The following is a 25,430-nucleotide window of genomic DNA, read 5'->3' as shown; positions in this document are numbered from 1 at the left end:
GACCCAGTCCAGACAACCGGCCTCCAGCTGGGGCTAGGGAAAGGGGAGTGGAGAGGTGCGGCCCCCCCACACCCCTTCGGGGTGGGGGGCGCGGGCTCAGCGTTCCAGGGACCCAGGAATGCCCCCCCGCTCGCCCCCCCGGCCGGCGGGGGGAGGGCTCAGCCGGGAGTTTGGCAAACTCCTCCCCGCGTTGAGTCATTCGCCTCTGGGAGGTTTAGGAAGCGGCTCCGGGTCGGTGGCCCCAGGACAGGGAAGAGCGGGCGCTATGGGGAGCCGGGCACCAGGGTTCCCTCTCCACGCCGCCGTGCAACTACGCTGGGGCCCCCGGCGCCGACCCCCGCTGCTGCTGCTGCTGCTGCTGCGGTCGCTGCTGCTGCTCCTGCTGCTGCCGCCGCCACCCAGGGTCGGGGGCTTCAATTTAGACTCGGAGGCCCCAGCTGTGCTCTCTGGGCCCCCGGGCTCCTTCTTCGGCTTCTCGGTGGAGTTTTACCGGCCGGGAACGGACGGGTGAGTGAGGAGGGTTAGTGGCGGGATAGGGGCTGGGGGGGTGGGGGAAGGGGGCTGGAGACTGGGGGCGCGGCTGGAGTCTGGAGGGGACCCAGGCTTGAGTTTGAGAGGCGGAGTTTGGAAGGACTAGGGCTGGAGTTGGGGGCCCACGCTAGAGTCGGGGGCCCGCGCGGGAGTAGGGAGGGGACAGTGGCCGGCGTGCAGCTGGGCGCCTGGAGTTTGAGATCAGTGGGGAGACATGTGTGGGGTGGGGAGAAGACACTAAACGGGACGCTGGAGAGGTCTGGGCAAGGGTCTCGGGGCCAAGGGAAAGGAGGACGCGCGAATGGAGAGCAGCAGCGGGTCTCTGGCTGAGATCTGTGAGCCGCGGGGACCCGGGGCGGATGAGGGCGGAGAGGGGGCGCGGAGGCCGGGAAGGGCTTTTTGGAGCCCTGGGGGACCTCGGGACTCCTGAGGGCCATTGTGCGGAGGGAGGACGGGTCGAAGCGGAATGAGCTGTGTGTAGTTAAGAGGGGAGTGTGAGACTGAGGGGGTCCGGAGGTTAAATGGGGACCAGCCTCATCCTCCCCTCCCCCTCCGCTCAGACTAGGAAAGACCCAGGAGGGGGATGGCGGCTCCCTCCCCTTTCTCCTCGGGCTCCTACTCCGCCCACCACCCCCAATCTCCGTTCAGACGTGGGGACCAGGGAACTTGAGGAGAGTCCCGGGACCCTGGCACTGGGGGCGCCGGCGCTGGGGCGGGCTCGGCCAAGGGCGGGTGCTCGGATGTGTCGGGAGGGGTGTGTGTGCGCGCGTGAAGGGGGGTGGGCGGTTTCCCTCTTCCTCTAGCTCTTGGGAGGAAGAGAAATGCCGATTTCCTGTAGCTTGTAGTCTGGAGCTGGACTGAGACCGGACTCCGGGGCTGGGGTCGGAAGCTGGGGAGACGCGGGCTCTCTGGGCCCCAGAGCGTCATAACATAGGACGTCAAGGACCGGAGAAGTCTCAAAGGAGGGTCCTCATTCCCAGCTCAGCAGGGTGACAAGCTGATCGGACCACGTAGGGAGCCCATAGACTTAGGGAAACCGGAGTTAGAGCTGAGGCAACATTGGAACAAGAGTGTTTGTTTAAATGTGGGGGGTTGGGAGGCAAGAGGAGAAGGTGGCTGCCCCTGGGCCCGGCCAGGGACTCCCAGATGCCACATTCCTGATCTTCCACAATTACTCAGAAATCCTCCTTCTCCTCTGGGCTCTGAGCTCTGGGCTTTCCACTGGTCCTGGCGGCCACCACCCTAACCCCTAGTGTCTCAGACTTTGATAGGAGCTCTGTCAGAGGTGAGCTGTTTTTGTACATGATACAGTTCACTGATCGCTCCGCATTTTCTTTAATTTTTGGAGAAAAGGGGTTAATCTAGCGAATTCAATGGTGTGGGGGGCTCAAATTTCTCCTTTGTCTGGAGAACGTGGGGATGGGAAAAAAGAAAGATGATTAGGCCCCAGCTGTTGGTTCTGCACTATTCAAGGTCCCCACCCAACCCCCACCCCACCCCCCTGGCCTCCTGCCCAAACCCCATTGCATCACCCTGGCCTGCAGCCTCTGCCAGGCCTGGCCTCCCCCAGGCCCCCTCAAACTGCTTACCACAACCCTAATGGAATAGAGAAGACAAGGCAGGGAGGAGATGGGATCCTCCCCCATATCAGGGTAAATCCAGTTGTCTGGCTCTTAACCTCACTCATACCCCACCCCCATCTAGCTAAAGTGTCATCTCCCTTTTCAAACGCTCCTTTAAAACATCTGGACTTTCGCGCACTCCCATCCCCTAGGTGTCTGTCTGGCCCCTGGCCTGATCCTACAGTCCCTAAAACAGTCTTCGAAACCAGGACCCAGCTTTCTCATCCTCCCCCATCGCCTCCTGCTCATCTCTCCTCCCAAGAGAACCCAGGTGTCCAGCTCACATTCCCCTCCCCCATTTTCTCTTACAATACACCCTTAGACTAAGGCTCTGAACAGTCCACCTCCCCCGTGGTCTCCCTCCCTTCCCAGCTGGGCCTTCAACGCCCTCTGGCCCGGTGGTGACCAATATGGCCCCCCACCTGGGGCCATCATCCTGGAGAGGGAGGGCCTCGGTGTCCGTGTTCTCTCTGCAACACCTCTCACAGAAACACCAAAACAGCATCAAAGGGCAGGCTGGGCACAAGAGAGGTTAGGTGGCCAAGCTTGAAGTCAGGCAGAGCTGGGTGTGTGTCCCGGCCCCACTGCTTCTTCTTTGTGTGGCCTGGGGTGAGTTACTCTCACTCTGTGTTTCATAGTGTTTTCATGAGACTCAGACACCTAATATACTAGGCTGTTCTGAGCACTAAATGAGACAATATATACAAAAGGCACCTGGTCCATAGAGGGTGATCGGTTCATGAGAGGCAAGATATTTACAGGGGCGCCTTCTGTTTGGGGTTTTCTGCTCCTGGGCTATCACCTAGTTCTTTGTCTAACTTTCCCTCTCATCTCTTACTTGCTTCTAGTATTTGTTTACAGTAGTGGTCGTAATAACGGTACATCACATTCCTTAACACTGTCCTATCAATGTTTCCATTGGATTGTGACAAAAATGTTTGCGCTAGAGGAAACGCCATTACCCCATGTTATATGCACATATAAAGCCAAAGCTGCGGCAATTCTAGAAATTGGCTTAGGGACCATTCAAGGGCAGTCCGTCATTTTATGGGGAGGGAATCCAAAGCTTAGAAAGAAGTGACTTGGCCCAGGTCACAAGCTTGAAAGATGCCCAGCCTGAACCCAGCTCTTTTTTCCTTCTGGTAGTGTCATTCACTCCTCACCAGGCAGCCAGGCCTATCTCTTGAGAATACGCCGGGGGATGTAGACGTCCTCCTGTGGCCTGGCCGGGCTGCCGTGGGACCTGCAGGAGCTGGGCCCTGACCCACGTGCTACTCCCCACCCCCAATCTTGCCAGGCCAACGGAGTCAAACAGTAACCATGTATTGAACAGGGACTTGGTTAATCAGAAGCCTGGCTGGGGCGATAGAAGAGGGGAGAGAAGGGGCTAAATTGGCGGCAGGGTGGACCAGAACCTTGGCCTAGGAAATGAGGATTCTTGGCTTCTGGTTCTTATGTCAGGAAGGATTCTGAGTGACCTTGGCCGTGTCACCTAACTTCTCTGGTTAGGTCAGCAGTCTTGTAATTAAAGTTTTTTCTTGGGGGCACGTGGGTGGCTCAGTCGGTCAAGCGTCTGACTCTTGATTTTGGCCCAGGTCGTGATCTCACAGTCTGTGAGATGGAGCTCCACACTGCGCTCCGTGCTGGGCATGGAGCCTGCTTACGATTCTCTCCCTCACCCTCTGCCCCACCCCTGTTTGCATGTGCTTGCTCTCTCTCTCTCCAAAAAAAAAAAAAAAAAAAAAAACCACAACAAGCTTTTTCTTTATCTCTGTTTAAATTCAAGCGATAAGAGGAGGGAGAAGGCATTCTATATAAAACCAGAAAAAGAGGTTGCTCTAAAAGATGGGGGGGGGTACTCTCAGGACCAAACTGGCCTCCTCAAACATCATGTGCCAGGAAGTCTGCAAGGAAGTCTCCAACCCAGTGGATTCTCTGAGCTGCCTTGCAGCTGTGGTAGCTGGTGTCTCTAAGAACCGGCTCTAGAATTTCAGGGCTCGGAGGCTTCAAAAGAAACGACGGCAATGATTTCTTCCCTTGAGCTCTACATTTTGGAAGCGCTTATCTGCCAAACTGCATCTAGCAAGGGATAATTCATTCCTTTTTTCCTGGTGTTTTAATCAACTAGAAGTTAGAACAAGAAGACATCGGTAGCCACCAATCAGAGCTTTCCACCAATCTGAGATAACGGCTTCCCCCCATGAGTTGATACAATTATAGCCCACAGCAGATACAGTTGAGGTTTGAATTAGCCCAGCCACCTTATCAGGTAACTGCATGATTTCCGTTAGGCTTTCTGAAATATTGAAAATAGTGCGAGGACCCTCCCCTGTTACCTTCGCGGACCCCTACGAGGGCCCACCTGCTGCCAGATTTAGGAAGCAAGCACTAGGAGTGGGAGAATGACGAGCTAGTGACGTGTCTGCTCTGACACCAGGCACTTTGCTTGGCACGCCGGGGAGGGCACTGTTCATTGAGATGGAAGGGCCACTGCACCCACAGCTAGAAGTCATGATGGAGGGGGGAGGGTCTGAGTCTGTGTCCCTTGCCTGCACAGCAGATCTCCTGAACACCTCACACAACCCCAAGGTGTATGGCCCTGGCCTATCGAGCCTGTGGCTTCACAGGCTTTGTAAGGCCTTTCTCACCTTCTAAACCTGCCAGACCTCAAGCTTCTTCTGCAAGCCAGCCGCGGAGCATTCAGGCTCTGCTCCGCTTGCAAGGGGTTGGGGGTTGGGGGACTGGGAGGGGGAGCAGGGTCCATGGGCTGCAGCCCTGTGCTCTCCTGGAAAGGGAGTATCGGAGCTCGGAGAGACTTTAACACAACCTATTCAACCTCTTCGCCCAAGGAGGGAAGGGAAAAGGCAGTGCCCAAGTCCACACTAAGCGGGTGCCTGACCCAGAACTCCTGACTCCCGGTACAGGGCTCTTTTCACCGCCTCCTGTACCATAGCTATTCTCTGGGGCTGTCTCTACTAAGAGAGGCTTGCTCCCCTCTCTCCTCACCCATCCCTGGGACAATGCACCCTTCGGCCCCCACCAAGCTGTGGGCCTGGCAACCAACTGGGTCACTGCCTTCCAAGTCTCCAGCTCCCACCCCTCTCAACTGGAGGTAATGCCTGAGTGAGAGGGGTGGGGCCCAGCGGGGTGGGAGACAAACGGACAAGTGAGAGGTTGGAAACAGACAGGAAGCCACAGGCAGTAAACATTTCCTGTCCCCAGGGTAACCAGGGCTCGCACCCCACCCCCCTTCACTTCAGGAACTCTCCCTCTCTGGCCCCCCTCCTGTTCCTCTGGACCCTGCCTTCTCCCTCTTGTTCTCATCCTCTCTCCCCCGAGGCCCACGCCTCACTTCACTTCAATCCTTTGGCTCTGCCCCCTCGCTACTCCCATCCACTCTTCCTCTTGAGCCCCACCCCACTCACCTCTGCCCTACCTGGTCCTGGAAAACACCCCTAGCTTTGCGGACCTCTACCACACTTGCCACTTGGGCTCTTCCCTGGTAAGAAAGGCCAGAGAACATACCCAAATATCAAGGAAGGGATGACACTGGGAATGTTGAAAGCTGAAGGGGACCAGAGACCAGTAGAGATGGAGAACCCAAGTGTGAGATCAAGAGAGAGAGAGGGAGGATTAAAAAGCCAAAGTGAAGAAAGCAAGTAATCATGGGGGCAGACTGACTGAGAGAGTGAGAAAGCAGTGCAGAGGCAGATATGGGAGGGGTACAGAGGCCAGGCTGGCAGGGACACTGGCCCAGGGGCCAGGTCCAGTTGCCCCCAGCTGCCAGATGGCGTCCTTCTGGGAGACCCTGGAGGAGAAAATCAAGGGGGCCGATGGCTGCGTGGAGACCTGGGAGACAAGGGACCTCAAAGACAATGATAGAGGCAGAGCCGAAGATGAGAAGATCGCCCAGGACCTTAACTGTGACCACCCCGTTACCTAAGACCCCAGCAAAGGCAACTTTCTCCTCATCGGCTCAAAGCACCGTGTTCACACCTAAGACCCCAGTAGAGCAAGATTTGAATTCGGACTTGTAGGGATGATGTGCGGGAAAGGGGTTCAGGGGCTGAGCAGAAACTCAGCCAAGACGGGGAGGTCTACCCCAGAGCACAGGGCAATCTGTCCTCACCGTCCTGCAAGCTCCGCTCTCCACTTCTACTGCCTGATTCCCAAGACTCACATTTTCCTCCTACACACCCCAGGGCTGGGAAGCCGGATGCCTGGGTCTTGGCCCAGAGAAGAACTCTGGCTGGCGACGGGAGGGCGGAGGCCAGGTGAGAGGAGGAGAGGACCCTGGAGCTCCAGGGGCTGTATCTCCGCAAGGCCATCGTGGAGATGGAGAAGCTGGGGTTCGGGCCCTCTGGCGCCCCTACTCCGTTTGCAGAGCAGACTCCGGTTCCTCCTCTCTCTAATAACAAAGGAAGGTGGGGGGCGGGGGGGTTGTGTTAGTGACAGCGGCACATGGGGACCGCCTGACTCCAGCCTGTGCCTCTGGCATCTGTGGCATCTTCTGAGATATAAATACAGCCCAGGGGGCATCTACCCCACCCCCAGCCAGCCCCTGGCCCAGAGGCCTGGGGAGACTGGAGAAGAGCGAGGAGTCTCTCTGAACCGCCTCTCCTTTCGCCTCCACAGGGTCAGCGTGCTGGTGGGAGCTCCCAAGGCCAACACCAGCCAGCCAGGAGTGCTGCAGGGTGGTGCCGTCTACCTCTGTCCCTGGGGCGCCAGCCTGGTACACTGCACCCCCATTGAATTTGACAGTAAAGGTAACGCCTCCCCCCCCCGCCCCCCTTGGTAGGCGGGGAAGCTCAGGAAGGGACAGGGGGTGGTACCGCAGCTTGGGGGCGGGCCGACTGGCGGTGCCTGGAGGGAGAGGTGGGGCCCGCCCGGCTCCGTGGCCACGTGCCCTTGGCCCTCTGGGCTCTGTCTGGTGCTCCAGCTCAGTGTAGCTCAGCGCGGCGGCTCCCGTGGCACTCACACCATGTTCCCGGTCCAGCCCAGCCCAAGGAGGGCGGGCATGATTCAGACACATGTGGCTCTCATTTCCCCTGAATCACCCACAACTCTTGGAGGCCAGGGCAGCAACACAAAGACAGGGAGAGTCACACAGACTTTTCAGTCCGTGTAAGGAAGCGCTGACGAAATGACAGTGCAGGCCAGGCTCCGTGCTGGTGCTGCAGGGGACTGAAGCACGTTGAGACCACTGCCCTCAAGGAGCTGGAGGTTCAGAGTAGATGCAGGGATGGCTGGGAGGGAGACAGATGGATATATAAACAATAACAGTGTCCCGAGCACTCTGCATATCTTAACTCGCTTAATTCACGTAATCCTTCAATACTGTGTGAAGTATTATCCCCATTTCATAGACGAGGAAACGGAGGTTAAGTCCCTTGTCCAAGGTCATGCAGCGAGTAAGCAATGGAGCAAAGACATGAACTTGAACAGTCTGGCTCCAGAGATAAAGACTGGGGTGAGGGGACAAAAAGAGGAGAGAGAAAAAGATGGAGACAATGGCAGGGGCAGGGATAAGATCCTGAAACAGACTGATTTTTTTTTTTTAATGTTTATTTAGTTTTGACAGAGACACAAAGTGTGAATGGGAGAGGGGAAGAGAGAGAGGGAGACAAGGAATCCGAAACAGGCTCCAGGCTCTGAGCTGTCGGCCCAGAGCCTGATGCGGGGCTCAAACTCACGAACCGTGAGATCATGACCTGAGCCGAAGTCAGACACCCAACCGACTGAGCCAGCAGGCGCCCCCAGGTGTTTTTTTAAGTTTAGTTTTTTATTTATTTTGAGAGACAGAGACAAAGAGAGTGGAGCAGGGGCAGAGAGGGGGAGAGAGAGGATCCCACGCATTCTTCTCCACTGACAGCCCAGAGCCCAATGCAGGACCTCATCCCATGAACTGTGAGATCACAACCCAAACCATTATCAAGAGTCAGAAGCACTCGACCATTCAACTGATTGAGCCACCCAGGCACTACCCCCCTGCCCCCCCCCCCGCTTTTTGTTTTTAAATCTGAAAGACAGATGAGAATCAAAGGAAAGAAAGGGGCGCCTGGGTGGCTTAGTCGGTTAAGCGTCCGGCTTTCGCTTAGGTCATGATCTCGCGGTTTGTGGGTTTGAGCCCCGCTTCGGGCTCTGTGCTGACTGCCAGCTCAGAGCCTGGAGCCTGTTTCAGAGTCTGTATCTCCCTCTCTCTCTGACCCTCCCCTGCTCATGCTCTCTCTCTCTCTCTCTCCTAGAAATAAATAAAAATATTAAAAAAAAAAAAAAAGGAAAGAAAAAACTGTACTATAGAGGGCAGAGATAGGGCTTGGAGACATAGATGCTGGGAGAGAGAGAGAGAGAGAGAGAGACATAAGGGAACACAGATCTAGAGCTGTGAGAAAGAGCAAGAAAAGAAGGGATGGGACAAGGTGCTATTAGAGGCACAGACCCGGGTACAGAGAAGTGTAGCCAGAGGACTACCCTCTCGGGGAATAGCTGTTCTTCCCTACCGCCCTCTTGCCCCCACATCACTTCACGCATCCCTGTCTCTGCTGGGTGAGGAGGCAGGGGACGCCAACTCTAGAAACCCTAGGTTCTGTGTGTGCACGCGTGGATGCACACGTGTCAGACGGGGTGAGTCAGGCTACGCAAAGCAGACTCTAAAGCCCCTTCCCCACTCCTCCCAGTGAGTCATTGAGCTCAGGGCTTGCACCGGGGCACTCCCAGACTGAGAGTGGGGGCCCCTCTAGGGTTCAGCCCTCCACAGCCTGGCATGACTCCCTTTCTCACTCCTCCAAGGCTCTCGACTCCTGGAGTCATTGCTGTCCAGCCCAGAGGGAGAGGAGCCTGTGGAGTATAAGTCCCTGCAATGGTTTGGAGCGACGGTTCGAGCCCACGGCTCCTCCATCTTGGTGAGGGCCCAGCGGGCTCCGTGGTGTGGCGCTGAGGGGAATGGGGCATAGGCCTGAGGGAGGAGGGGGCTGACCTGGTGGCCTGACCTGGAGCACCCTCCTCCCGGGCCCCGCCAGGCCTGCGCTCCCCTGTATAGCTGGCGCACGGAGAAGGAGCCGCTGAGTGACCCCGTGGGCACCTGCTACCTCTCCACAGACAATTTCACCCGGATTCTGGAGTATGCACCTTGCCGCTCAGGTAGGGCAAGAGGGGGCATGGGCCCCATGTCCGCCCTCTCCCTGTGAGTCCCCGCCCCGACTAGCCTCTCCGATCGCTGTCCGGTCCAGGGAGATCCTACCTCTGGTTCATCTCTCTCTTCTTTCCTGTGCCACCCGTCTGTGCCGGGCTCCTTCCCACCTCCTTCTCCCCTCACAGATTTCAGCTGGGCAGCCGGACAGGGTTACTGCCAAGGGGGTTTCAGTGCTGAGTTCACCAAGGTAAGAATGGGGGCTAGAGAGAAGCAGCCGTAGGTGGTGTCACGGGGGTGGGCGGGTGGTCAGGATAGACGTGACCCCTCTCCTTCCCTCCACAGACTGGGCGCGTGGTCCTGGGTGGACCAGGGAGCTATTTCTGGCAAGGTAAGTCCTTTCTCTGCCGTCCCTTAGTGCCCTGACGCTCGGCCTGTCATCCCTCTCCCAGCCCGAGGTCACCATCCTTCCCTCTTCTGTCCTGGTCTGCAATCCCACACAGTCAGCTCCCTTCATGGCCCCGCCCCCCCACCGCCACCTCCTCCTCTGACCATACCAACCCCTCACCCCCTTTCCCAGGCCAGATCCTGTCTGCCACCCAGGAACAGATCGCAGAATCCTACTACCCTGAGTACCTGATCAACCTGGTTCAGGGACAGTTGCAGACCCGCCAGGCCAGTTCCATCTACGATGACAGCTACCTGGGTGAGCGAGGAGCGGGGAGGAAATACAGGGGGAGAAACTCGGGCCATCTTGTCCCCACACTCCCCACACCCCCGCCTCTCTTCTCCCAGTCCGCATCCCTAGGCCCCCTGCCCTACTTGTGTGTAGGCTGCATAGGAAGGCCCGGTGGGGTTGGGGAGGGAACTAGAGGAGGGGCCACAGCAGAGGGGTCCCCACAGGAATACTAATATCCACCCATCCTGTCCCCCAGGATACTCTGTGGCTGTGGGTGAATTCAGTGGTGATGACACAGAAGGTGAGTGTGTCTCCAGGTGGTGGCCAAAGGAGGGGATGAATGGAGACCCAGGACCCAGGGCCATAAGGACCAAGACACCATTCTGGTTGGATTCTCCCTTCCCCTCCCTTAGCCCACAACCTTCTCTTCTTTTCGCAGACTTTGTTGCCGGTGTGCCCAAAGGGAACCTCACCTATGGTTATGTAAGACCCGACTTGCCTTCCCTCCCCTCTCCCCTTCCCCTCCCCTGGCTAATCACAAAGAACCACGCACAGCAGTTTGTGAGGGTTCAAAAAGTGGATCAGAGCAAGGGCTCCGGAGGCAGACCGGGATTCAAGTACTGGCGTTTGCTCTGAACGAAACAGTCTATTATTTATTCATGCCCCTGCTTCATTCCATAAGCTCCCCAAACCTACTTAGCCTCTCTGTGCCTCATTCTTCTCTGTATAATGGGATAATAATAGTTCTGACCTCACGAGGCTCTCGTGAGGCCGAAATGAGATAACGCCTGTGAAAGTACTTAGTGAACTATTAGACAGTGTACAACTGGTAGCTGTTATTCTTAGACCGTGACAAGTGCTTTCAAAAGGACACAGATAAGAATGGCCTAGGAGTTCATTCAATTAACAACATTTATTAAGGGCAGGTAAAAGATAAGAAGACGAATAAAACACCGCACCCCATCCCATAAGGTGCTTCTAATTAAGAATATAAGATAAGACACACATAACAATTATTCTCGAAGGTGTAGCTGCTGTACACGAGCCCCTCGCCATGGCAGGCTCTGTCCACTCATGATTCTTCACAACAAGCTTATGGGGGTAGATAACACCAACCCCCATACACATTTTCCACATGAGAAAGCTGAGGCTCTGAGACCGGACTAAGTGGTTTAAGATCACCCAGTCAGCAAGGGGCTGGAGAGAGATTTAAAACTAGATCTGCCTCACTCCAAAGCCAGCTCTCTATCTGCACTATGATAAGTTCCAAAAAACTAGTTAAGAGGATTTGGCAGTTCAGGGGAAGGAATAGCCTCCTCTTTTAGGGCAGGAATGGGTCGGAGAAGGTTCTATGAAGGCTCTGTGGTGATGAGGGAAGAGGGCATCCGAGACAGGAGCATGAAAAAGCATGGCAGAAAAGGGGAAAAGTCAGGCCCTTGTAGCCACACAAGGAAAGGTTGAGGAAAAACAGGTAAGATGGAGCCAGATTCCCCAGGGCCTCAGAGGACCCCCTCAAGAAGTCGAGAATTTAGGCAGCGGCTGCAGGGAATCCCTGTGGGTTTCCAAGCCGGAAGTGCCCTTCCTGGATCCACGCTGGGACCATCAGTCTGTCTGCGGCGTTGGGGGCAGGGTGCTGGGGGCAGAGAGACGGCCAAGGGGCACTCGGGCAGTCCAGGGAGAGGACACACACCAGAGTAAGAGCAGGGAGAGTCGAGAGAGTCGGGGAGGTGGCAAGGAGCCGAAGAACCAGGGGACTGGCGGGACCAATCACTGAGCGGGGACCAAAGGGAGACTTGAGCTGTGTGTAGCTGGGGAGGGCTAGCGAGTGAGGGTCGCCTGAGGCCTCAGTGTGCATTCAGTCATTCAGCTACCAATTACTGTCAGCTGCCATCCAAGCACTACTTGAGGCTCTGGGGAGAAAACAAAGGACAAAACCAAGCTCCGATCTTATATTCTAGCGGGTAGAGACGGCCAACAGACAGGCAAATATAAAATCTGTCAGTAGTTGGCAAGTGACGGAGACAAGTAGTGAGGTTGCCATGGAGTGGAGCCACCCCGCACGGAGATGGGGATGTGAAAGCAACAGTCAGGAGGGAAGTAGCGAACAAGCCGTCTCTGTCTCCGACAAATGCCTTCCCCCTGAATATCCTGTACCCGTTTGTCCCCCACCCATGGGCTGGGCTGGGAGTCCAGGACCAATGGGTGTATTTCATCATCCCCAGGTCACGATCCTTAATGGCTCAGACATCCGATCCCTCTACAACTTCTCAGGGGAACAGGTGAGGACACCCCCCCACACACAACCCAACCTGGCCCTCTGCCAACCAAGCCCCAGTCATAAGCCAGTAAGCTCAGGCTCCCTGGAGTCTCTGACCTCCCCCCATAGTCCCTGCTGATCCTGTGGAGTGACCCCCTAGTTCTGACCCAGTGCTGCCTCTGTGTCTACCCCCACCCCAGATGGCCTCCTACTTTGGCTATGCGGTGGCTGCCACGGACATCAATGGGGACGGGTGAGTAGCAGGGAAGGGGCACACCACGATGCCCTTCCCAGAGCCGGGACTGAAAAGTGGGGGTAGGGCAGAAAAAAATATGAGGAGGGGTTTTCTCCAGGCTTTTTTTTTTTCAATGTTTATTTATTTTTGAGAGACAGAGTGTGAGCAGGGGAAGGGCAGAGAGAGAGAAGGAGACACAGGATCTGAAGCAGGCTCCAGGCTCTGAGCTGTCAGCACAGAGCCCGACGTGGGGCTCAAACTCTCGAACTGCGAGATCATGACCCGAGCCGAAGTCAGCCGCTTAACCGACTGAGCCACCCAGGCGCCCCTCTCCAGGCTTTTTACCTGGATTCTCCTCCTGTGCCTGTCCTCCCCCTGCTCAGGAGCAAGGAGAGAGTTGAAAGTTAAAGGCCGCAAGACCTCAAGTCTTCTCACTTGGGTGGGAAGGAGTCTGGGATCCAGGAGACCTAGGATTTCCTGGCACTGGTACCGGGGAGGTGGCAAGGCAGGGCGTCAGGATGCCTAGGTGCCCCCCCTTCCCTCAGGCTGGATGACTTGCTGGTGGGGGCACCTCTGCTCATGCAACGAACCTCTGATGGGCGGCCTCAGGAAGTGGGCAGGGTCTACATCTACCTGCAGAACCCGGCTGGCATGGAGCCCACACCCACCCTTACTCTCACTGGCCATGATGAGTTTGGCCGATTTGGCAGCTCGTTGACACCCCTGGGGGACCTGGACCAGGATGGCTATAATGGTGAGTGCCAATGACCCAGGGAGCCGAGGAGGAGCCTGGGGCCTGAGTCAGAAGGAGTTTGGGGATTGGGCTGCTGTCAGCTAAAATATCGAGACCCCCAGTGACTTCCCTAGGAGGTGTGTTGACTTTAACCCCACTGTCTAGGTCTTGGGGTCTTGACAAGATTAGAAAATTGGGAATGACTGATGGGAAAAAGACAGTCCTGGGCTCTGGGATCTGGCAGTAGAGATTTGGATTCTTGGGTTCCTGACTTCCAGACTGGTGTGTGTTGTGTGTCTTGCAGACGTAGCGATCGGAGCTCCCTTTGGGGGAGAGACCCAGCAGGGATTGGTGTTTATATTCCCTGGGGGCCCAGCAGGGCTAGGCTCTAAGCCTTCCCAGGTCCTGCTGCCCCTGTGGGCAGCCGGTCACACACCGGACTTCTTTGGCTCTGCCCTTCGAGGAGGCCGAGACCTGGATGGCAACGGATACCCTGGTGAGTAGCGGCTGAGGCCCCTCTCACCTTAGGACTCTCCTGGTCACGCATCCCTACCCCCACTTCTGCATTTTCCTAAGTTCCTGGGTGCAGTTCTAGGATACTGCCACCAGATGGTGCTGTCCCCTGGCCGCCTCCTCTGAGCAATGACCCTAGAAGAAGGTTAAAGAAGGAAGGATCTTAATTTGGGGCTTGCTGTAAGGGGTAGTTTCTTGACTTCTTGCAGATCTGATCGTGGGGTCCTTTGGTGTGGACAAGGCTGTGGTGTACAGGTATGAATTCCAGGGGAAGAAGTGGGAACTGGGGAAGTTCTCAGCCTGGCTAAGGTTGGGAAAGTGTACACAGGCCACTTGGGCATCAGCTTCCTGTGCCCCGGGCCCCATAGAAGTCTTAGTTCTCTTGATCCTATGTCCACTCTTGGCAGGGGTCGCCCCATCGTCTCAACCAGTGCCTCCCTCACCATCTTCCCTGCCATGTTCAACCCAGAGGAGCGCAGCTGCAGCCTGGAGGGAAACCCTGTGGCTTGGTGAGCAGGGGCCCGGGAGATTACAGAGACTGAGGCTGGAATACCTCGGTCTGTGCCTGGGCGTGGGCAGATAAACCAGGTCTGTGGTAGGGGTCGAATGCAGGTGTCCCCGTCTGGGTCTGTCTGGGGGGTAGGAGGAAGCTAAGGATGGCGTTCACTGGGTACGCCATCTTTCCTCTTGGTCTTCCTCCAGCATCAACCTTAGCTTCTGCCTCAATGCTTCTGGAAAACACGTTCCTGACTCCATTGGTGAGAGAGACTGTCTGAATTTCCTAGGCCTTGGGCTGGGGGGGGGGGGGGGGGGCAGGGACCTTGGCACCTCCCTTCTCTCTGACTAGGTTAGGAGGGAAAGACAGATTCTCCTGAACATATGTTCCCGGCTGCAGGCTTCACAGTGGAACTCCAGCTGGACTGGCAGAAGCAGAAGGGGGGAGTACGGCGGGCACTGTTCCTGGCTTCCAGACAGGCGACCCTGACCCAGACCCTACTCATCCAGAATGGGGCTCGGGAGGACTGCAGAGAGATGAAGATCTACCTCAGGGTATGGCCCAAGGGCAGAGAACAAATTGGTCTGGGGAGGGCGTCACAGAGAACTTGGGCCCCTCTTGAGAAAAAAGAGAGAGAGAGAGAGATTAGGAGAGTCCAGTGAGAAGCTTGGGACTTTGGGGCCTGAGGAAAGGGACCCTTCTGTGAGAGGAACTGGGAACCAGGCTCTTGGGGCCTTGGAAGCAAAGAGAATAGTCAAGGTTGGACATCTGGATTCTTGAGGGCCCTGAGTGGGCAGAGAGACACGTGAGAGACTGGGGAGCAGAGCCACCAAGTCCCGAATGTCCCTTGACCCGGTGAACCCTCTTACCCACCCCCAGAATGAGTCAGAGTTCCGAGACAAGCTCTCCCCGATTCATATCGCCCTCAACTTCTCCCTGGACCCCCGAGCCCCCGTGGACAGCCATGGCCTCCGGCCTGTCTTACATTACCAGAGCAAAAGCCGCATCGAGGACAAGGTGAGGAGGGGGCAGGGAGAGAAGAGACCTGGGAGGAGAGAGGCCTGGGCACCTAGGGGCAGTGCCCTGGAGCCAGGCGCCCTCAGCCCAGGAGGAGGTCTAAACCCCTCCTCTCAAAGCTATCCTGCTCCCCAGGCCCAGATCTTGCTGGACTGTGGAGAAGACAACATCTGTGTGCCAGACCTACAGCTGGAGGTGTTTGGGTAAGTGAAGGCCAGCATCAAGCTGGGGGATTCCAAGATGCCCAGATCGCACAGCAGGACATGTGGCGTTCAGAAACGCTTGGCACCTGACAAAGTAGAATAAGGACGTGCTAGCAAGCTGTGTGACCTTAGGAAGTTACTCAGCTTCTCTGAGCTTCAGCTTCTTCATCTGGATAGTGGGAATAATGGCATCCATTTCTCTGCCTATTTGGAAGGACTAAATGACATAATCTACATAAAGCATCTGGCCTACTGCTGGCCAGAGAGTGGGAACCCAGTAAATGGTATCTGCTGTTATTATTATTTTATTATTGCTATGGTTCATTGTCCGGATTTGGGGATTAATTTCCCTGTGTCCTTTATCCCGTGTTCCCCCTCCAGGGACCAGAACCACGTGTATCTGGGCGACAAGAACTCCCTGAACTTAACTTTCCACGCTCAGAATGTGGGTGAGGGCGGCGCCTATGAGGCCGAGCTGCGGGTCACAGCCCCCCCAGAGGCTGAGTACTCAGGACTCGTCAGAAACCCAGGGGTGAGAGGGGATTCTGAGGTGGGGCTCGGGAGGAGACCCCGCCAGGGGAGCAGGAAACCTTACCTATACCCACCCCACCTCCAGAATTTCTCCAGCCTGAGCTGTGACTACTTCGCTGTGAACCAGAGCCGCTTGCTGGTGTGTGACCTGGGCAACCCCATGAAGGCAGGAGCCAGTGTAAGTCTGGCACAGGAGAGGATCTAAGAGAGTGACCAACCCTTCCAGAGCCGGCTGTGGAATAGGGAAGGGGCTGGAATTGGAGGGAGGCAAATGCCCAGTCTGACAAGCTTCTTTGTCCTCCCTCCTTGTCCCGCAGATCTGGGGTGGCCTGCGGTTCACAGTCCCTCATCTCAGGGACACGAAGAAAACCATCCAGTTTGACTTTCAGATTCTCAGGTAGGAAGCCCGCGGGGCCGGGTGGGGCGGAGCCTAGCACGGGGGGCGGGGCCTGGCACGGGGGGCGGGGCCTTGCGCCGGGGGCATTCTCCCAGGCTGGGCTCCCGCGTGGCCTCAGTCTCTCCTCCATCCCGCAGCAAGAATCTCAACAACTCCCAGAGCGAAGTGGTTTCCTTCAGGCTCTCAGTGGAGGCTCAGGCCCAGGTCTCCCTTAACGGGTAAATTCCCCGGGGCAAAATGGGGCCCCCAGAAAGGGAGGGGAGATACTCCTAGGAAAGGGTGCATATGGGATCCCTTCCACTGTCTAACCCCCCCTCCTCCTTAGCGTCTCCAAACCTGAGGCAGTGCTATTCCCAGTGAGCGACTGGCATCCCCGAGACCAGCCTCAGGAGGAGGGAGATGTGGGCCCTGCTGTCCACCACGTCTATGAGGTGAGGGATGGGGGAGGGGGGCGGGGGCGGGCACCGGACTGGCTCTGGGCAGGCTGCTGGGAGTGGAGGGGTGGGCCAGAATGAATGACAGGGAAAGGGGAGCCACTGTGACTGATGGCTGGGACCAGAGAGAGGGACTGAAACGAAGAGAGGAGGATGAGGGGGAGCGATAGGCGAAGGCCTGGACAGAGTCTTGGTGAGAGACAGCCAGAGGAGAGACCAGCCAGTTGAGTGACTTGGAAGGGAAGGATGGATCCTCTTCCAGGAGCCTTGGCTGGAGAGGCTTTTGCTCTACCTCTTGATTTCCTCCTTCCCTCCTGGATAGGAGACATGTATCAGGGGATGGTGGGCCAGTGACCTAGGGGCTCAGTAGGGCAGAAGCCTTCTCTTCTTCTTAGGATGATTGTGTTCTCCTCTCCTCAGCTCATCAACCTGGGCCCCAGCTCCATTAGCCGGGGCGTGCTGGAGCTTAGCTGTCCCCAGGCTCTGGAAGGTCAACAGCTTCTCTACATGACCAGGGTTACAGGACTTGGCAACTGCACCACCAGTCACCCCCCCAACTCACAGGGCCTGGAGGTGAGAGGCCTGGAGACTGGCATGGGGAGAGGGACCAAGGCTAAGGGGTTGAAGAAGGTCACCGGAGGCCTGGAAGAACCAGGATGTGCCTGAAGCTTAGCACTGAGGCCACTGAAAGAGGGGCAGAAGGACCACAGATCCCTCAAGGCTGTGGGAGGGGAAAAGACTGTTTTATACACAGCCTAAAATATCCTTTCCTTACGTCTGGCCCTGGCATGCCTCTAGGACCCATCTCTGCCCCCACCGTCTCTGGGAAGCCCCCTTCGGACCTGTTTCCCTGGGCCCTGATGCCTGGTTTAAAGTTTGCTTACTCATTAGCAACATTTACTTAAATGAGTGTCTACCCTGAACACTGTTATAGGCTCAGGAAATATCTCACCAAACAAAACTAACAAGGCCCCCACCCTCATGGAACTTACATCTTAATAGAGGGTAATAGACAATTAAAATGAAAAATGGAGGGGCGCCTGGGTGGCTCAGTCAGTGGAGCACCCAATGTCAGTTCAGGCCATGATATCACCGTTTGTGAGTTCAAGCCCCGCATCGGGCTCTCTGTCCCCCTCTCTCTCTGCCCCTCCCCGGCTAACACTCTCTCTGTCTCTCTCTCTCAAAAATGAATAAATCTTTGGGGCCCCTGGGTGGCTCAGTCAATTTAGCATCTAGCTTCAGCTCAGGTCATGATCTTGTGGTTCATGAGTTCGAGCCATGCGTCACGGCTCTGTGCTGACAGCGTGGAGCCTGGAGCCTGCTTCAGATTCCATGTCTCTCTCTCTCTCTCTCTCTGCCCTCTACCCCCTCAAAAATAAATAAACATTAAAAATATTTTTTAATGAATGAACATTTTTAAAAATTACGTTACATTAAAAAGAGAAAGACTAACATTAAGGAATCTACTCTTGAAATCATTGTTGCACTATATGCTAACTAACTTGGGTGTAAATTTTTTAAAAATTTTAAAAAGATTTCTGAGGAATGAATAAATAAATAAATAAATAAATAAATAAATAAATATAAAAAGGGAAAGACTAACAAGTACTGAAAAGTAACCGACATGCAATGCTAACTAACATGGAGGGGGCTAGGGGACCAAGACTGTTTTAGTGACGTCATCAGGGAAAATCTCTTGAGCAACAGTTGAGCAACAGTTGAGTAGATCTGTTGAGTAACAGTTGAACTGAGGCCTCAAAGATAACGATGAGCCTGGTTGTGAAGACTGAGGGAAGAGCATTCCAAGCACAGAACAGCAGTGCAAAGGCCCTAAGGCAGGGACAGGAACCTAATTATTTACACATCTTGTAAGGTAAAGTCCAAGAACCAAGTTTAGTTCGTGTCTGTATTTCAACGTTGAGCTTGCTGACTTGCCTGGGGAGGTGGTCAGTGGATGCATAAAAGAACAGGCTGAAAAAAAAAAAAATGGTTGAAGCTGCCCTGGAACCGAGGTCCTGGTGACTTAGACACTGTGATGGGGCAGGAGAGGCAGCTAATGGTCCCTTTCTTCTTCCAGTTGGATCCTGAGGGTTCCCAGCACCACCGGCTCCAAAGACGGGAAGCTCCAGGCCGCAGCCCTGCCTCCTCAGGACCTCAGATCCTGGTAAGTCATACTTAGACTTGGGTTGTGAGAGCCACCGGAAGGGCAGAACTCCGGCTTCAAGCCTCTCCTTTCTTCCCAGAAATGCCCCGAGGCGGAGTGTTTTAGACTGCGGTGTGAGCTCGGGCCACTGCACCGACAAGAGAGCCGAAGTCTGCAACTGCATTTTCGAGTGTGGGCCAAGACCTTCCTGCAAGTGAGGGGCCTTACCTCAGCTCTTACCCTTGACCTTACCCTCCCTTTCCCTACTAAGCCAACTCTTTAGGTGAATGGGACTCAGGCACTCCAGCTCCCATCCCTCACCCTCGTGGAGACTGGGCTTTGTGTCCTTTGTGCCACCTGGTGGCCACACTGGGAGTCACAGTTTCCCTCTCCACGCCCGTTCGGAGGAGGGAGAACTGGAGAGAGACCAGCAAGCAGGGCATGACCAAAAAAAACCCAACAGAGATGGAAGATGAATCCATAATGGAGAGGCAAACAGATGTAGGAATAGTAAAGAGCAGTTATTTATCGAGCAAGCGCGGTGGGCCAGGCAGTGTCCTGGCTGCTTGACCCACACCAATGATTCAAAAAACTTTTTTATTGAACATGCAATCATCTAAGTATACATTATCTAGTCAAGCCTATTTAATTACACATTTGTTGTCTCATGTAAGGAACATAGATATTCAGGAGAGAATGAGCCTCAAATACGAAAGGTCACAACCTGAGCCAGATCATGAGGAGCCCTCTGTCCTCTAGCTCCCAGGAGGGGCTGCCCCGAACACCTTTTCCTCACCCACAGCGGGAGCACCAGCCATTTAGCCTGCAGTGTGAAGCTGTGTATGAAGCCCTGAAAATGCCGTACCGAATCCTGCCTCAGCAGCTTCCCCGAAAGGAACTTCAGGTGAACCTGGGCCGGAGGTCTGAGCCAAGGGAATTAGGGGTTGGAGTACTGGGCCCAGCCCTAGGACAGGGACATGGGTGGGGCCTGGCCTTGTTATTGCAAAAAAAAAAAAAAAAAATTATTGAGCATTACTATGTGCCAGACAGAGATCTAACGATTAGCAAAACAGACAGTATCTTCACACCTGGAGTTTCATAGTCGAGTGGGCAATGAGAACACACTGTGACATATGCCAGGATATTTGAGGGAACACATCACAGGGACAGTTAAACTTAGTCTTGCAGGGTCAGGAAAGGCTTCCTGGAAGAAGTGATGTTTCAGCTGCGACCTGAAGAATAAACAGGAACCACCAGGCTAATCAGTCAGGAAAGGAATATTCTCTGGGGAGAGGTGATTAGCAGCTGTGAAGACCTAAAAGTAAGAGACAGTGCACATCTGAGGAATTTAAACTTTCAAGTTCAGAATTCTGTTAGCCCGACATGGGAGGTAAGGGGTGGGTGTTGGTCCAATGGCAAGGGGAAGTCAAGTGGAAGGTGGGGAGAACTAATGGCTTTTCAGTGACCTCTCCTGACTTGCTCCCTAGGTGGCCACGGCTGTGCAGTGGACCAAGGCAGAAGGCAGCCACGGTGTCCCACTGTGGATCATTATCCTAGCCATCCTCATTGGCCTCCTGCTCCTAGGTCTGCTCATCTATATCCTCTACAAGGTCAGCCACGTCCCTCCTGTGACTTGGCCACCCCCTCATCAGGTTCTGCCATTAACCCAACATAGTCCCAAGCATCTCTCTCCAGACCAAATCTCCAGCCACATGCCCTGGCCACAGGCATGCCATCGTGACGCTGCCTATAGGACCCTTCCCTTCCTTCTAAACCCCTAGCTTAGAAAGAGATGCTTGATGCAAGCTGCTAAGTTTGCCTAGACTTAAAAATCAATGTCACTCACAAGTGTCAAATATGTGGCATTTGTGATATCACTTCCTACCAACACTGATGGCAGCCGTCACCACTTGACCATGCCCTAGAAGTGGCCTCAGAATCCTTCTCAAGAGGTAGCTGCTATTAAGCAATCAGATTCGGAACTTGAATTCAAAACTATTTGCCATCCCCGGCCTAACTGGTGGCAGTTTCACAGCACTGATGAAAGAGCCCTGTGTGCCAAAAGCACTTCCAGCATTAGCCCTCCTGGCCCATTGGACCTATTGGAGAGGTAGTCTTTTTTTTTTTTTTTTATGTTTATTTACTTATTTATTTTGAGAGAGAGAGAGAGGAAGAGAGTGCACATGCACGGGGGGGAGGGGCAGAGAGAGGAAGAGAGAGAATCCCAAGCAGGCTATGCACTGTCAGCATGGAACCCAACCCAGGGCTTGAACTCACAAACTGTGAGATCATGACCTGAGTCAAAGTCAAGAATCAGCCACTTGGGGCGCCTGGGTGGTTCAGTCGTTAAGTATCTAAGTTTGGCTCAGGTCATGATCTCACAGTTCCAGAGTTCCAGTCTCACATCAGGTGAGCTCAAGCCCCAGGTGAGCCCTACCTCTTTCTCTCTCCTCTCTCTCTCTCTCTCTCTCTCTCTCTCTCTCTCTGTCTTTGCCCCTCGCTCACTTGAGACCTCTCTCTCTCAAAAGAATAAAAAAAGTAAGACACTTAACCAACTGAGCCACCCAGGTGACCCCTTCTTTTTTTTAATGTTTGTTTATTTTGGGAGAGACAGAGAGCATGCATGAGTGAGGGGAGGGGCAGAGAGTGGGGGAGATAGAATCCCAAGCAGGCTCTGCGCTGAAAGCGCAGGGTTTGATCCAATGAACCTTGAGATTATGACCTGCGCCGAAATAAAGAGCCAGACGCATGACAGACTGAGCCACCCAGGCACCCCTGGAGAGGTAGTCTTAACATCCAGGATTCAGGCCACTTTTGCAAGATGCGGAGATTAGAAGCACAAGAATCATCTTCATTCCCACTTAGGATAAGATCTGGGGAGTAATGGAAGCCAGAATATCTAAACTCTCCCTCCTTGTCCCCCTCATTAGCTCGGATTCTTCAAACGCTCCCTCCCTTACGGCACCGCCATGGAAAAAGCTCAACTCAAGCCACCAGCCACCTCTGATGCCTGACTCCTCCCAATCCTCAAGGCCCAGCCCCCCCACCCTCAGTCTACTGACAGGGAGGGGGCTGGGCGCTTCCTGAAGGTGCTGAGGGCCAGGGAGAAGCTCCTCTCCCCAGCCCAGAGACATACTTGAAGGGCCAGAGCCGGGAGGTGAGGAGCTGGGGATCCCCTCCCCCCATGCACTGTGAAGGACCCTTGTTTACACATGCCCTCCTCATGGAGAGGGGAACTCAGATCCAGGGATAGAGGCCCCAGCCTCCCTGCAGCCTTTGCATTTTGGAGAGAGTTTCCTGAAAACACCTTGGAACCAGTCCTGGGGAATCCAATCCCAGTTCTCTGGGCCACATGTGCCACCAGAACTTGCCGCCCAGCTCCAGCCTGCAGAGATCTATTCTCAGCCTTGCCAGAGATCCATGGGAAGCCCCCAGCTAGGAACCTGGAACCTGGGGAGTGAGACCTGGGAGCTCTGACCGCCACCGCCCTGGAGGACCGATAAGGAACACTAACCGTGGATGGTGCCCCAGGCCCAGCTCAGGACAGATCTCAAACGAGGATCGATGCTGGCTCGGAACCAGCTCCAAGGGGACTCAGAACTCTAATGGGGCCAGATCGAACCTGGGGCCTGGGGTTGATCTGGGACTCAGACTCAGACATTGGGAACCTAACCAAGCCAATCCAGGACTACATTTGAGCCTATTCCAGACCTGGGCCTGGAGGCCCCATCCACCTCTGACTCAGAAGAAGTCAGGAATTGCCCCGGACCGTGAAGGGGCCGTGATGGCAACAGATCTGGAACATCAGCCTGGCCACATGCGGGCCCCGCCCCCGGTCCCCCAGAAAAAGGGGAGCCCACTGTCCTGGGCCTGCAGGATTTGGGTTCTGCCCACCAGCTGCACTGACGCTGCCCCTTCTCTCCCTGCCCAACCCCCCCTCACCTCAGCTCCGGACATCCGGGACTTATTTAAACTCTGTTGCAAGTGCAATAAACCCGGCCCGGTGCCCCCCACTGACCAGAGCCGGAATTTGTGTCCTACCCCACTCTTTTCCAAACCCATCCTGGAACCTGATGGCTCGGTGGATAGGAAATGTCTGTTTTTCACAGCTTCTTTCCCCTGGGAGCCAGGCATTTGACCCTCCAGGAACTATAGAACTACTTTTGGGGTTCCCTTCTCTTGGGTAAAAGAGATGATGGGATGATGGAAGGGGTGAATGGAGGGCTCAACTCCTCTGCCCATCACCCAGCCCCACCAGATCAGGTTCCCAGCACCTCCCAGAGAAAAGGAGAAGAATTCCTTCTCTTTGGATTTGAGCATTCGGGAAGAATGCAAAGGGGAGAGGTCCAAGTTGAAGGCGGGGGGAGATGGTCCAGAAGGCTCACCTGGGCTTCCCTAAATCAGAATAATGAAATGGCTTGAGAGAAAAAGCCACAAAACTAAATCAGAAGAAAGCCAGTTAGGTTTTTGTTTTGTCTTGTTTTCATTGCTTACTGTATACTGGTAGGCAGAGAAGGTGTTAAATAGTTTGCATACCTTATCTCATTTAATTTCGCTGCCAATAGTCCTGTGAAGTAGATACAGTTAACCCCATTTACATGAGGGAAAATTGAAGTTCCGAGAGGTTATGTAACTTTCCCAAGGTCACCCAGTAAGTGCAAGAGCATAGTCGAATTCAGCCTTGTCTGACTGGGAAAGCCCTCATTCTTAACCAACATGCCATAAGGTTTAGGTCTTTGAAGAGAAATCACAGTAAGGGAGCCCTTCGGGGTCCTCTTGTCTTTTCAAGGCCTGTCCTAATGTGCCACAAGAGGAAGGAGAAGGGTGCAGAAATTCTAATGGATTATTGGAGGCAGATGTCCCTGTCATGCTAGACCAGAATCCAGCCACCAGAGGGCAGCATAGCCGCAAATTTGTGGGAATTTGGGGATGAAGAGTGCGTGAAGTCCACCTCATTCTCTTTCCCCATCGCCAGGGTTATTCTTTTTAACTTAGGCTCCTGCCTGGCAGTGCCTACATCACCTTAAAAACATCTCTCCTGCGAGACCAAGGCTGCTGCACACTCCAATCTGTGACTTCTTGATAATTCTGTACCCTAGAACTTCTTCCCAGCGTCCATAAATGAAGAGGGACCGATAAGGAAGAAGAGACCTATTGAGGCCGAGAGCTACCCAGTATTTCCAAGGATGGCAGCTGAAACATAACAAGGCACTGGGAATTCTCAAGGAAGGCAATCTCATACTCCCCTTCTTGGGGGAGGGGTGGGACTGGCATCATCCAAATTCCAGGGGGCAGATCTGAGAGTTCTTATGCAATCAGCAGGAGGAAATGAGGAGGGGAAGTGAACTGGGACTACTAGGCCGGGTCATGGGTGCGTCTGTGTAGTGCCTGTACCTTTGGGTCTCAGAGAGTGACAACGTCTCTCCTGAGGGTGCACAATGTACGGAAGGAATTCCTCAGGCTCAGAAACGGCTCAGTCGTAATCTAGCGCCAAGCGTTCTGCCCCTGAACTGTAATCCTCAGGCTCTGGTCTGTCTCCCCTTCCAAATCTCCCAGCCCCTCCAGAGAATGTCTGCCTCTCATCCTGAGACTTGAGTGATCCAGAGAGACCTGAGGGTAGGGGGCTAGGAGGCCGGAGCCCTATCCTTATCGTTTTGTGTGTAGATGGAAAGGAGGCCCTGGGAAGGGAACAGAGCAGCTGGGGGTGCAGGGAGGGGGAGGGGGCTCAGGAGAGGCAGCTGGCAGGCGGGAAGCTGATCTGGGGGTCTCAAGTTTCTTGACATCAATTAGAGCAACCAGCCTGGGCTCATTAGTAGCCCGGGGTGCAGGGCTCATCAATAATGAATTCACCCCACACACTGCCCCCACCCCCAGCTGCCTGCAAGGTCACCCCGCCCTCCAGCCAGCTGCCTCACCTTGGTAAGCTAAGCAACCCCTCTTGTGAGAGGTCTCTTCTGAGACCTCCCTAACTCAGAGTCCCTGGGGACAGTGTGGGATTGTGGACAAGTCAGAGGGCAAAGGGGTCTGTATCACCAATCAACCACACCTAATGCTGACTCTGGTTTTTTCCTGAATTCACCAAGGAGGAGAAAGAATGGGAAGAGACAAGGAAGGGTGGGGGTGGGGCAGGGGTGGGGGCCTGGATAACTGGGCCTGGGGAGAAGCAGGCTTTGTGATACTAGAGTTGAACACTATGGTGGCAGGTTGGAGCGGGAGTTACAGGACTTCCTCTGTTTGGCTCAGAGACCCTGCCTTGTCCCCCAAGGCCACAGCTGGGCATCTCTGGGCCTCTGGATCAGAACAAGACCAAGGCATTGGAACCCCCAGCATTCTCTTGCCCTTAAGCTGGAATATCTTTTTGTCAAACCAGATCAGCGGGGTAAAGGCAAAAGACTGCTGAAGTTCAGAATCAGGAATTTGAAGTTCTTGTACCTTGATTAGCCATCTAGTCCCAACTTCCCTGCTGAGCCCAGGAATGCCAGTCCCCAGGCCCCTTCCCCTTCCCTGACT

At 54.8% G+C, this 25,430-nt stretch overlaps 1 protein-coding gene across 1 annotated transcript; it reads left to right on the top strand.

The window, feature by feature from the left end:
• ITGA5 (integrin subunit alpha 5) lies at positions 1-22,949 on the top strand. Its single transcript, XM_039216995.1, has 30 exons — positions 1-507; positions 6,789-6,919; positions 8,943-9,055; positions 9,173-9,293; positions 9,471-9,532; positions 9,628-9,673; positions 9,863-9,988; positions 10,218-10,262; positions 10,401-10,444; positions 12,184-12,240; positions 12,419-12,471; positions 12,999-13,207; positions 13,491-13,682; positions 13,909-13,954; positions 14,107-14,208; positions 14,402-14,457; positions 14,595-14,749; positions 15,075-15,212; positions 15,348-15,415; positions 15,797-15,947; positions 16,032-16,124; positions 16,264-16,343; positions 16,481-16,561; positions 16,669-16,774; positions 17,198-17,350; positions 18,855-18,941; positions 19,021-19,134; positions 19,723-19,824; positions 20,408-20,530; positions 21,851-22,949. The coding sequence occupies exons 1-30, from the start codon at positions 119-121 to the stop codon at positions 21,932-21,934; spliced, it is 3,327 nt and encodes a 1,108-aa protein (XP_039072926.1). The 5' UTR covers positions 1-118; the 3' UTR covers positions 21,935-22,949.
• The last annotated feature ends 2,481 nt before the right edge of the window (positions 22,950-25,430 follow it).

The sequence above is a fragment of the Hyaena hyaena genome, unplaced genomic scaffold (genome assembly GCF_003009895.1).
Source record: "Hyaena hyaena isolate Hyena2069 unplaced genomic scaffold, ASM300989v1 scaffold_663, whole genome shotgun sequence".
NCBI classification, from domain to species: domain Eukaryota; kingdom Metazoa; phylum Chordata; class Mammalia; order Carnivora; family Hyaenidae; genus Hyaena; species Hyaena hyaena.
This window is presented reverse-complemented; position numbering and strand designations above follow the sequence as displayed.